General features: G+C 38.2%; 1 protein-coding gene across 1 annotated transcript; it reads left to right on the forward strand.

Moving 5' to 3' along the window:
• Positions 1-2,259: 2,259 nt before the first annotated feature.
• LOC135215639 (V-type proton ATPase 16 kDa proteolipid subunit c-like) lies at positions 2,260-13,313 on the forward strand (the record flags this gene model as incomplete). Its single annotated transcript, XM_064250561.1, has 3 exons — positions 2,260-2,480; positions 9,646-9,799; positions 10,090-13,313. Coding segments are annotated over 3 exons (435 nt in total), but the record flags the coding sequence as incomplete, so codon positions are not given.
• Positions 13,314-13,746: the final 433 nt, after the last annotated feature.

A 13,746-nucleotide genomic window follows, 5' to 3' on the forward strand; every position in this document is an offset into this window, starting at 1 on the left:
CAGCGTGATGATGGTGGATCATCCGTGATTGTTTACCCTATTATGCTGATGGTTAGGTATTACCTATAGGTAAATAACGGAGCGGTGACATAGGCTAGCGGCCACCGATCCCTTAATGTAGCCACCTTCCCGAAAAATTACTGGAATTTGCTACCATGAGGATCAGTTTAGAAATGGTAAAATTTTATAAGTTACCAATATTCCTAATTGGAGAACAGAGTAAACTTTAGAAGCATGCCACACTGGATATAAAAAAAAAATAATCACCTACTACATGGAAAGAGCTTGTGGAAAGCTATAAAATAAATATAGTCATTATATGAGAGATTGAACGAAGTGGAATTTAATGAGCTGATAAGTTTTTACCTCAAATTTTTGGGAGAGATGTTTCCTCTACGGTAATGTTTACTTTTAATGAGCCGTGTAACTACTAAAATCCGCAGAGACACTAGTACACTATGATGTATAACATGTTTTGGTCAATCACAGTTTCATTTTTGGACACAGAAAGTTTGGCCAATGGCGAGGGTGTTCAAAAAATTTATTGGCGGAAGAATACATTATCCTACCAACGCTATTTCAGTTCCTTCTCAAGGCCCCATACACTGAACGACTGTCTGTATCGTTCACAAAAACACTGTGCATGGGCTTGAATTTAAGCTGCTACGTGATTTAGAAACAGTAGCCATGTAATTGTGTGGTAAATATATACAAAACTTAATTTTATTATGTCATGTTTCAGCATTCTTCACATACCTACATATTCAGATGAAAATAACAAAAGATGTTAAATACACAAGCCATTCTCACCCATAATGCTCATAAAAAATCCAATTGAGAGCCCCACTTGTTTGAAGGTCAAAGATAAAAAAAAAAACTTGAAAAACAGTCCATATGGTAAAAGTATCCGTTAGAAAATATCTTGGTAAATTTGCAAAAGATTTTACTAGGATTTTTGCATTAAGCATATTAAGGAGAGTTAAGAACAAGGTAAGAAAAACTCCAATATCAAGAACTGGACCCTTATAGTCACAAAGTAGTGAGGTTCTTATCATTGTGAGGAATTGTTTACAGGTGCATAAAGAATTGTTTTTTCTTGATTTTGCATTTAAAATTCATAAGGTAGTACATTTGCCATAGGCAAATGTTACATGTATGGCAGAGAGTCAGAAATTGTGTAATAATTTATCAAAAGTAGTTGTGAAGTTTTTATTGCTACAACTATTTAAAACTAATACCAGGTGGTGAATACTGATATAGTCAGAAATTGTGTAAGTGGTGAATACTGGAATATAGTCCGGAATTGTGTAAGAACATACAGTATCATGGGGAGTTATGAAGTTTTTGTAGATACAAAACGTTTGAACTAAATACTTGAAGAGTCAGAAATTGCATAAGAACACTTGAAGAATCAGAAGTTGCATAAGAACTTGTCAGGTGAAGTTGTGAAGCTTTTATTGACACAGAACTTGCTTGACACAAAGACAAAGATTAAACAAGCACACGTGTGTATCACCTATGGCTAAAAAGGAAACTTCCAGTTATATGTTCCTCATTATCAGACCTTTAGGGTTTTCTCAGTGATATCATGTGGACATTGCTCCCCCTTGTCATTATGCCTGATTTGCTGAATGATCAACCAGTTGCTAATCACCCTTAGGCTTAGGATATCCCAAGGGATCCTCATTGGTTGCAGGCTTTATGATATCCATGTGTGTGGTCTCTTTTAGTATAGGTAGCAAAAAAGATCCAACCATGGCTCGCACATTTTTGTTAGCCCATGTGCTGAGGTACCACAAAAAATCTGTGGAATTACTCTGCCTTCACAAGATCAGCCCTACACCCAGGGTCAGGACAGATCAGTCCTGGCTTTCTTCCTTTAGGAAAGGCTCTCCTAGCTTTGATGATCAACCTGTTTGCCATATGGTATATGTACAGGAAGCTCCTGGTAGTATTCTGCTTTTGTCTTCCAAAGATCAGGCTTCCTTGGAAAATGTTTTATTGCAGCTCCTATTGATTGATGTTACAGATGGACTCTCTCTCCAGTTAGAGCAATTTGACAATATACTTTTATTCTTTTATAGAGGTTGAAGCAGTTAGAGCAGAGGTTATATGGTGTATATGTCAAAGAACAAACAAGATTTCTCACACTGGAAAGAACAAGAGAAGGGAATTAATGCAGACACCTTTGAACTTTTTGCTTAAAATATATCTTCAAGTAACATTATTCGGTTGCTATCTGTGATTGTAGCATTGTAACATTTTGTAACATGTTTTAACTTTTCAGCTCTGGGTGCTGCATATGGCACAGCCAAGTCTGGTGTAGGCATTGCAGCTATGTCAGTGATGAGACCAGAGCTCATCATGAAATGCATCATTCCGGTTGTTATGGCAGGTATCATCGCTATTTATGGTCTTGTTGTGGCTGTACTCATTGCTGGAAAATTAGAAGCTGGTTCTAAAGGCTACACTTTGTACAAGTAAGCTGAATTTTTTTTGTTTAAGGTACAAGGTAATTTTTTTTCGCTGAAGTTTATTATTACCCATTTTAATTCCTGTTGTTGTGCTGTAAATACTGGAATGCTCTTAGGTGATTTTAGGCTTTTGTAAGTTTTGCAAATTAAAGTGAACATGTACAGAGAATATGTGATGATTATGTATGACCAGTAGATAACTAGTTTGGTTTTAGACAATTTTGCTTAGGCATTGGAAATTGTTCATATCCATATGATAATTACTTCTTGTGCATGTGTGTATGTTCACATTGTACAAGCCTGTTACTGTACTCAAGATTAACACCCCAGCCAAGAGTTAGAGTTAGGTTTCATGACAAACCCACCATCTATAGTTGCCCACATTTATGGCCCATGAATTTTCCTCTGACACATTTAAGTTTTGCTATAAAAAATTGCAGTAGCCAGCAATTGAAGCTTCATGGTTCCCTGGATGTACAACAAACAGTGAATCACCTTTGCATGGGTTGTCCCCTAGGAGACTAGTGCTGTCAGTGTACCTCATGCAGTGCACTATAGGCATTACTTAGGGTCTTTGCAGCGTCCCTTCGGCAAACCCCTATGTTCCTTTTACTATATACGTACCTCTATTCTTATGGTATTTCCTCTATTTTATGTTCCATTTAGTATCTTATTTTGCTTATTTATTCTGCTCGAGTCCCCTTTTTTTTTAGCTTAATTAATGTAGGCCTTATTTCATTGCTATCTTTTGTCTATATCCATGTCCTTTATGTCTGTAAATGTTTTGCCTGTTGTTGGTTAGTATGTAGTATTAATTGCTGCTTGTATTCTAAATAGGGATGTTAAAGTATTGCTGTTTTAGTTAACTTGTTAAGCTTTGCTGTGTGTTTATGGCTAGTTTTGACAGTGACCCTTTTGAGTTGTGCGATGACCCTTTTGAGTTGTGAGAAGCTTGTCATTTCTAAGAGTGTAATCCTAGTTTTTAATTATACAACTTCCCCAGTAATTATATAGCTGAGTTTCACTCGCAGGCAGTTAAAATCCCGAAATTCGCAGGACGCGCTAATTTTCTATTTGTTTTGGTTTGGTAACAATACAAGTCTTGGCTATTGAAGGGAGGTGTTTCGGATGCAGCTCCAGTTGTGCCCACTAAGAAGCCTAGAGATCCACGCCCCTCTTGCAGTCATTGGGATAGCCCAGAGCCTTTTTCTTCTGACTGCCTTTCGGAAGTTGACGCTCCGTGGGCACCCAAGGCTTGTTGTTGCGTTTCGGCTCCTCTTCAAGCTCCTGTATCTGTCATGCAGGTGCGCCCATCGGACACAGTTCCCTTCTGTAGTGCACCAGTTAGTGCATGCTTGTGTTGCGCAGGAGCTTCCATCAACTCCCTCAGCTCCCCCTGTTGCTGCTGCTGCTGCTGTTGAGACAGTAGATCCTATTCAGTCGAAGCTCGACAGTACCATTCTGCTTTTACTGAATAAGCCGCTTTCGTCAGTTCAAGCTCCCATGACTCCGTTAGGGCCCGCAACGGTCCAGCAAGCGTCGCAATCTCCGATAAAGGCTGTTTCAACAGACACAACTTGATGCCGCCATACTGCAGACTCCTGCAGATGTGAATCTTTCTCCTATTTCGTCTGAAGACAAAGCTACAGAGGATCAAGAGGCTCCCTCTTCAACGTATGTGGCTCTGATGAAGTTCTTGCTCGCCACATATCCGTCTTTTTTCAAGCCGTCTTCTCCAGCATCTCCTGAAACAACTTTGTTTATAGATATTATGCCTTCCTCTAAACCCTGGAAGATGCCAAAGATGGTTTTGTCTTCCTCTGCTAAGAAGGCTTTTAAAGAGATAGACACTTGGCTTGCTGAAAAGAGGGAACAAGGCTAGACCTCTCTTTGTTTTCCACATTCTCGAACCCCCAGGTGAAGATACTTGTAATATGTTACGAAAGAAGCTCCTTCCTTGGGTGTTTGCACTTCTTCACAGGGAGATTTTTCTGGTCTGGTAGACACAGCCAGACGCTCTGCTTTTTCTTCGGCGAAGATTTTGTTTTCTGCCTCAGAGTTGGCGCATCTTCTGAAAGACATTTTCAAGGTATTTGAAATTTTCAACTTTCTAAACTGGTCCATTGGCGCTCTGGCCCTCAGGATTAGGTCTTACTCTTTGGTTTCAGAGAACCTCCTGGCAGTTTGGATGCAAGTTCTCTCGTGTAGCGGTGAGGGGATTAGGGACGTTTCCCATGACTTGGCCTCTCTCTACACTTAGGGAACGCTTAAGAAGAGGGAACTCTGGTGTTTCTACACGTCGAAGGGCATTACTTCCTCACAGAGATCAGCTCTGTTAATCTCCCCCTTAGATAAAAGACACTTGCTTTCTGAAGCCAAGAGGAAATACGAGGTTCACTTCTAAGTCCGTCAAGAAAACTTCTTCGAGGGGCTCCTCTAGCAAGTGAGGACACCGTTCTCCGCACAAGTGTAGGAGCCAGACTTCTAATGTTTTGGGAAGTTTGGCAGAGAAATGGGGCAGAACATTGGATTGTCAAGGTTCTGAAGGAAGGCTACATTATCCCCTTCCTCAGGAAGCCTCCCTAAGACAGCACACCAGTCGTCTTAATGGCTTATTCAAGATGATCAGAGAGGTTTTCGGCCCTAGAGGACAAAGTAACTTCTCTTGTAAGAAAGGGAGCAGTAGAACTCATTAAAGATCGTTACTCTCTGGGGTTCTACAATCATCTCTTTGTAGTCCTTAAGTCATCGGTGGGCTGGAGGCCCTTCCTGAATGTCAGCACCCTGACTGTCTTCATCGTAAAGACGAAGTTCAAGATGGAAACAAACCAAACAGTCCTGTCGTCCATTCGCCCGGGAGATTGGATGACGTCCATAGATCTTCAGGACGCATACTTCCATGTTCCCATACACCCCAAGTCAAGGAAGTATCTAAGGTTTGTGTTCGAAGGGAAGATTTTTCAATTTCGCACCCTTTGCTGCGGACTGACGACAGCGTCTCACGTGTTTACCAGGGTAATGGCTCCACCTTCAGGGGATATGAATAACCTTGTATTTAGATGACTGTTAAAAGCCCAGTCAGAGTGTCAGTGTGCGGAGACCTCAAAGACACTTTCTAGTATAGGCGTTAGGAGTACTCTTAAACTTCCAGAAATCTCAGTTGATTCCCACTCAGGAGATTCAATATTTGGGAATGACCATAGTGACTCAGAGTTTTTGGGTTTTTCCACCGAGAAAAGAGTAGATTTTTTTACGAGAAAGACACAATAAGTTCTGGCCTTAAACGAGTGCTCGGCCAACAGTTGGATAAGTCTGCTGGGGTTCCTTTCATCGATGGAGCAGTTTGTGTCACTTGGCAGGCTACATCTCAGACCCCTGCTTTTCTGTCTGAAAGCGAGTTGGAACAGGAAGGAGCTTCCAGACTCGCATGTTTTTCTTATGACATAGGAAATAAAAGAGGACCCTCTTTGGTGGAATTCAGAGAAGAGACTTTTGGAAGGCAAGTCTCTTTCAACTGAACCCCGACCTGAACTTATTTTCAGACGCGTCAGACCTAGGATGGGGAGTGCTTTTAGAGCAAAGTGAAATCTTGGGAGTATGGTCCTTAGACCACAAATCTCTGGATATCAATGTGAAGGAGCTAAAGGCAATACACCTGGGCTTTCACTCTTTTACATCAAAAGTAGAGAACAAGACGATAGCGGTCTACGTGGACAACACGACTGCTCATTTGTACATCATAAAACACGGAGGGACTCTGTCTTTCTCTCTTTACGAAGTAGCAAGAGATCTCCTCACTTGGGCAGAAGGAAACAATACACGTTTAGTCACCAGGTTCATCCAGGGGAAGCTAATCGTTTTAGCGAATGAGCTAAGTCGTCGGGAACAGGTCCTGCCGACGGAATGGAACGTTGGATCTTCTGGTCTGCCTTGACCTGTGGGGAAAACCAACGATAGACTTGTTCGCCACGTCTCGGAACTATCGTCTCCCTATATTTTGTTCGCCAGTTCCAGACCCACAGGCATGGGCAGTGGATGCTTTTCTTCTGGACTGGTCAGATAAGGAACTGTATGCTTTCCCTCTGTTCAGCCTGATAAGGCAATTGCTGCACAAATTCCTTGTACACAGCAATGTCTCTCTGATCTTGGTGGACTTCCTGAGGCTGCTTCCTCAAAAGAAGCACCTACTCAGACAACCACACTTCCACAGATTCCACAAAACCTGTCTTCTCTGGCCCTGACAGGATTCAAACTATCAAGAAACTACTTAGAAAGAAGGGTTTTCTAAGGGAGCTTCAGAGGCGCTATCCATGTGTAGGCGAAGATCTTCTAGCAACGTATCAGAATAAGTGGAGAATCTTCAGAGTGGTGTAAGAATTCCAACATCTCTTCTTCTAAGACCACTGTGATGCAAATAGCCTATTTCTTGCTTCATTTAAGTCAGTAAGAAACCTGTCTTTCTCAACCACCAAGGGCTATAGGGTCATGTTAGCATCGGTGTTCCGTCACAGAGGCTTGGACTTGTCCTCCAACCCAGACATCTCTGATCTCATTAGATCGTTTGATACTTCTTATCGTAAAGAATCTCCTATGGTGCCTTGTAATCTGGATATTGTGTAATCTGGGTCTTGTTTCAAACTTATGCTTGAAGTTTGTCTGAGGGACTTGACTAGAAAAACTCTTCTTAGTGTCCTTAGCCACTGCTAAAAGGATTAGAGAGATTCATGCTCTTGATAAGAAAATAGGCTTTTCGAAAGGGAATGCTATTTGTTCATATTCCTTGGGGTTTCTCGCCAAGAACGAGTCTCCCTCTAATCCCTGGCCTCACTTTTTTTTATCCCTAGTTTGACAGAAGTCCTGGGTAATGACGGTGAGGAAAGAACTCTGTGCCCAGTGAGGTCCTTAGAATACTACCTTCACATAACTAAAGACATCCGTGGTATATTGGCAGTCTTTGGTGTTCTGTAATAAACCCCTCCAGACCTTTATCTAAAAATGCTCTAGCATTTTTAGTTAAAGGTCTGCAAGGCTAAAGCTCATGAGATTAGGGCAGTAGCCACTTCTCTGGCTTTTAAGAGAAATTTATCTTTTAGTTCTATTATCAATTCTGTTTTGGAAATGCAAATCCGTGTTTGCAATCTCTGTGTCATTGAAACGGTGTATGAAGACTGAAGTATCCTGGGTCTGTATCTTGTGGCTGGTGTGGTGTTGGGAAAGGAAATGTAGGAAGCAACCCTTCCTACAATATTTTTCTCCTTGACACAAGGTGTGAGGTTTTATGGGTTATTTTATTATTTTGGTTGTAGGTAACAATTTTTTCTGGTGATATGTTGGTACTGAGCCCTGGGTAGGGGCAATTATGTTGATCCTTTGTTAGCCATCGGAATTGTCCTTCACTACAAAGGTCCCACTATGTAATAACCGCTACATGGCTTTACTGCCATTCCATTACATGATAAGATGAGTAGCAACCAGAGGTAGTATTTTCCTGCTGCAACTCTCTTAGCAGGTAAGGAATCAACAAACATTTTGATTAATGTTGGCAAAGTTTTTTCTATTCTCGGTCTTATGTATTTTTATGAATCTGAGGTAGAATTATCCATGCTTCCCACCTTCCTGCAATGTGGGAATTGACTGTATAATTACTGGGGAAGTTGTATAATTAAAAATGACATATTTATGATTAAATGATTTTAATTATACTTACCCAGTAATTATATAATTGGAGTCCACCCTCCATGTTGACGAGCATAAACAAACTGAGCTTTTTGCCGTGTTGTTCCTCTCTCTTAACCCCAAAAGTGGGCGGGTTATTGTTACCTAACCAAAACAAATAAAAAATTAGCCCGCGAATTTCAGGATTTTAACTGCCGGCGGGTGAAACTCTTAGCTATATAATTACTGGGTAAGTGTAGTTAAGATTATGTTATCATGAAAATGTCATTTTACCTGTTCCAGATTAACAGAAGTGCATAAAGTTTTCAAAAATTAATTCACCCTCCGAATCTGTAGTGTTTATTCCTTATTTGGTAATAGTAGTTTGTTTTGGTCTGTGGGGTGTGAAGGAGATGCTTGTTGCAGTCCAATAGCTGTGCACTCTTTCTCTTATGCTGCTTCTCTTTGTGATAGACCTGTTGTGTCCAGGTTCATTCAGAAGGAATGTTATAACAGCCTTACCTTTTTGACTAACTGCTGTTTGTCTTTAAAATGAGGTTCAGGGAGAAACTCCACTACATATAACACTCCAATGTTGGAACAGTCAAGTGAAATAATAAATTAAGTGAATTAAGATTTTATTCCCTCTCAGTCCATAATATATCTGGGTGTGCTGATGTACGTACATGGTATAGGGAAGGTCTTTCCAGCAACACACATTGCTACCTGAGCTTTGCCGGTCCTCATTTAATATTTATCATTGATCTTTTGAAGATCTGGTTACAGGAACGGTTTGTTCTACAAGGAGAAATCCAGGAGGTAATTTGTATAGACAACCAGCAAGAGGAAGCAATCTGTGACTCTGAAAGATGGATTTTAGCTTTGCGTTTTGGTTGACAGTAGTTATTTATTAACAGTCCAATAGCTGTTTATGTTATGTAGGAAGAATGCTTTTTACGCATTAACAAATTGGAATTGTAGGAGATAAGGGGGGTCTCTGGTTACTGGTGAGTTCTGTAAGAGATCATCAAAAACAATTCTGGGCTCTCTCTGGTCGAGGAGAAGCTAGAAAAAGTTTTCCCAGATTTAGGAAGAATCAGGTAAATAATCTGAGCTGTCATTAAATTCCAAAACTTATAAATAAAAAAGTATAATTTTGAAATATAAATACCAAAATGAACATTTGGAGAGGAAAGGGAGTAAAGGTAATAATGAAAAAATGATCAAGTGTTAGTGGGAAAATTTGGTGGGAGATATATTTGAAAGACATTAGATTCATAAAGGGGTTGTTGCTTTTTTTTTCTCATTAAATTATAACCTAAAGAAAGTATGACTCGGGTACCAGACAGCACATATTATACTATTGTCCTGTACTATGTGGAATTTGGTATTTAATTCTTTTAGTCTTATGAAGTTAAATGACCTAAAGGTAGTTTTCTTCTTTATCAGCAGTCTTAAGGAAATTACTTTTTTGGATTATAGTTCTTACTCGACTACAGGAATATTTTTTTTTCAGTGGCTTTGTGCATTTTGGGGCTGGTCTTAGTGTAGGATTATCAGGTCTTGCTGCTGGATTTGCGATTGGTATTGTTGGAGATGCTGGTGTAAGAGGGACTGCTCAACAACCACGACTCTTTGTAGGCATGATCCTCATTCTTATTTTTGCTGAGGTAAGTTAAAGGAAAATTTTTTCTTGTTACCATGCATGCAGCTTTGTGTGGAAGCTGAATTTAAAATGTAGCTACTACCTATCAATTAATATGGCATTGAGAAGTCTTTTGTAATTGTTCTAATTTAAAGCTACAAGTTATTAAAGAAATGTTAGTGCTTTTAGAGTGAAAGGACTGGTTCAATGTTGGTAATTTTTGTGTTGTTGAAATTGGTGATAAATATAATGCTAATAATGATAATCTGTAGGAATATTTAACTGCAATCAAACTGAGATTCTCACTTTCCACAGGTATTGGGATTGTATGGCTTAATTGTTGCCATTTACTTGTATACTAAGACAAGTAATTAAGTGGAAAGGAATATAAAAAATGTGAAGACTGTGCCAAATAAATGGCATTAATTAAGAATGGAAATTTGCAAGTGGTTGGAAGCTAGCAGGAAAAGAAGAACAATCGTTGTCTCATTGATTCCTGAGTAATTTCTTCAGAACAAGGCAGTTTTTGTTGGTGTGGTGGTTGGTGTATCCATTATAGGTGCTCAGAAATAGGAAATGGAATCCAATCATATATTTTCTTATTTTTATGAGGGTTATATTTTGTGTGATTTCTCATAAGTTGTAGGAACATGAAGATGTCTTTGTAATAGATTTATCACTGGGTGAAACATACCTGTGCAACAGTATTCTGGCTATAATGTCGATTGGAGTCCAGATCAGATTCTGACATTTTGTACAGATGTGGGTCTATGACATTAACATTAAAGGCTTTGCTCTGTAGAAACTAACCTCAGTTTAAGTATGAATTTGTTTTTTATTATCAGTCACTGGTTTGCAAATGACTAGGTAACTGAATCAGTTGAGAATTGGGTGAATGGTAACAAATTAACTAAGGAGAAATGGGTAAATAATTTTATTTTCGACAAGTATGTTCAACAGTGAAATTTTCAGGGCCATTAATTATTTTTTAAAAAGATGCATTCGGCTGTTAAAAAATTTCTTGTCTTCAAAGGCACATCAGCCTATACTATTGATGCACAGTTTCCATATTTTTCCTCATAGAATATGATAGTCTCCTGATGTGAAGCTTCTTATGATTTCATGACGGGTTTGTTTCCTAGTGTGATATGAAAAAATGTTTATCGTTGGATTTTGCAAAATACATTATTTGCTGAAGTTAAATGTTGTATAATGTAAAATTTCAATCAAGATTCAAGGTATGTTGCTAATTTAAGTTTGCAAAATATACAAGCTATTTGTCCATGTGAAGTTTGACAGTATTTTTGTGTTGATGAAATTTTACAGAATTTTTTATTTATTTAAAGGATTTGAAGAATTGATAATCAGAGTTTGCAAAGAACATTATTTGCCAAGAGAAAATTATACATGTTTTAATGGGTGGTACTTTTAGTGATATTTAATGTGAAAACAGTCACAAGTAAGAACTAGAGATGAGATGGTTGTGATAAAAAGGGATGGTCATTTGTGTGTAAGCTGCATTAGGAGGAAATTATCTTTACTGAGGAGTATAACCAGTGAGACCTTAGTAGCTGCCATGCAGGAAAACAAGGTATTATAACAGGACATAGCATAACTTAAAGTGATCAGCAAATACTAAGCAGTATTTCCTGGTATCAGCTTCTGTTAAAGTGTTCAGACAAAATACTTTATCTGTATAATTTGTATGAGAATGTTAATATGTATATTTATTTTGTAAACAGGGAGTCATGTATTTTTTGTAGATTATTAAGTTAATGTTTATTTGTGTATAGAAAATCTATTTAAATTAAGACTATTTTCATAAAGTTATTATTGTGTAAATTTACTGGTATCTGTGTACCATGTACCCCAAATTCCTTGTATGTCCAGGATGAAAGAGATTTACTGTAACATTTTTATCCTGTAATATGGTAACTGAAGCACCTCAGTGGCATGGTCGGTATGATGTTGGCTTACCACCTCGGTGGCCACGAGTTCAATTCTCCAGCATTCCATTGAGGTGTGAGAGATGTGTATTTCTGGTGATAGAAGTTCACTCTCGACGTGGTTCAGAAGTCATGTAAAGCCGTTGGTCCCACGCAAAGTAAAAACGCCATACAAACAAACAAATAAATATGGTAACTGAGTCATTAGACCCTTTGACTTTACACGGGTTATATTTCTTAGGTGGGACTTGGGTTTAAACATTTTTGATATTTCTTAATATAATAATCAAGTTTGGCAGAACTTCCTAAAAGTAAACTATAGTTGGATGTAACTCTATAACAGCTTTTGCAGCCTCAGTGTTCCTGTAATCTTAACAAATATTCCAGAAGTGATTGTTGTTTATTTTGACAGCACAGCTTAACACATTTTTTCAGCCAGCATAGCTTGATGATTATTTCAATTTGCTTGTGTAGAGATGCACTCGTACTCTATACTTCACTGAATTAAGACTATACAGTTTTCTCTAGTTCCCTAATTGACTGTTGAGTATCTTTGGTATGATGCATTTGATGTAAGGTGTAAAAAATTAATAAATTTTGTAGGCAAACAAATTTAAAAAGTTAGTATGATATTTAAAGGGAGTATATTCGGTGAAAAGCATATAAAGATTGCAGGACACAAGGGAGAGTTTTATTTGTGTTCCTCCATAGATTTGCAACTGTTTCTCTGTTTTAATTTTGAAAAATTATGGCATCAGGCCTTTATCATGCATACAAAATCTTTGAACCTAAGTTTGATTACCATATTTTTTTTTTTATCAACTATAAATTTTTCCTTTTAAAGTTTATTCATTCTACTTGAAAAATTTTTGTAACTAGATTACATATGAGGATATAGATGGATTTTGGGGTTAAATTTGCATATGGTATATATATCAAATTCAGTAGGTGAAGTGACTTGGCAGAAGGTGGTTGGCTTACATATCATAGGAACCATCTGTTAATCTTGCGATTTTGCCAGTGCACCAGGAATACATTGTGTATCTACATTGGTAGCATTTTCATTAGCATTGAAGCACAATCTAGTGAATTACGAAGTTTAGATTGTAAAAAGTTTCCAATTAGGTACATTCCAATCTTTAAAGAAGGTGGTGTTAGGTAACTTTTTGGAAGACAGAGTAGGTTTTATTTTTTCTCATATGATGTATGTACTGAATGGTGTGAAACTGTGAATCCTGTACTTCATTATTTCAAGTACTATGTAGTACCATAGAACAAAATGTAAAAACTTGGAACATTTTGTGGCTTTATCAGTGTGCACTAGACTGTAACAAAAGAAAACATCACTCTTTAATTTCAAATTAGTGTTGGGGTCTTGTCTGTAAACATTACTACTCATATTTATGTCAGTGTTACCATGTGATCAAAATAAGTTAGTTGTCATCTTGCTCCCAACCATTGAAGGTTAGTATTGGTTATAAGTGTGTTCAATCAGACCAAAAAGTTAAAAAGAATTAAAAGAAGTGTATGTATGTACAGTATATTAATAGAAGATTGGTGTAAAAGTTGTTCAAGTAAATTATATGGATGTCACTTCTGTTTCATTGCCCCCGAAAATGATCAAAGTTGCCTTATTTAGAACAACTGAATTTTAATCATTTACTGCTGGTCACATCGCCCTGCTTTTCCTGTTCTCAGAATCCTAGTCCTTGTTATTGTTGTGTCCCATCAGAAAGCAACTGCATTCATGTGACATTCATGACTTTAGTGGTTCTAAACTAAAATCGCTGTCATTCATGTCATTATCTCAGCCATGTTTCATTTTCCTCTGTAGGGGGCTAGTGCTGTCAGTGCACCTCACATGGTACACTGTTGGCATTATAGGTTCTTTGTAGCATTCCTTTGGCCCGTAAATGCGGCAGTCTCCATTTCTGTTACCGTTCATATTCTTTTTCTTAAATTTTCCTTTCCACCCTCCCCTAACAATGTTTTACAGTGCAACTGTGAGATTTTCTTCCTCTTGCAC

The sequence above is a fragment of the Macrobrachium nipponense genome, chromosome 5 (genome assembly GCF_015104395.2).
Source record: "Macrobrachium nipponense isolate FS-2020 chromosome 5, ASM1510439v2, whole genome shotgun sequence".
Taxonomy (NCBI): domain Eukaryota; kingdom Metazoa; phylum Arthropoda; class Malacostraca; order Decapoda; family Palaemonidae; genus Macrobrachium; species Macrobrachium nipponense.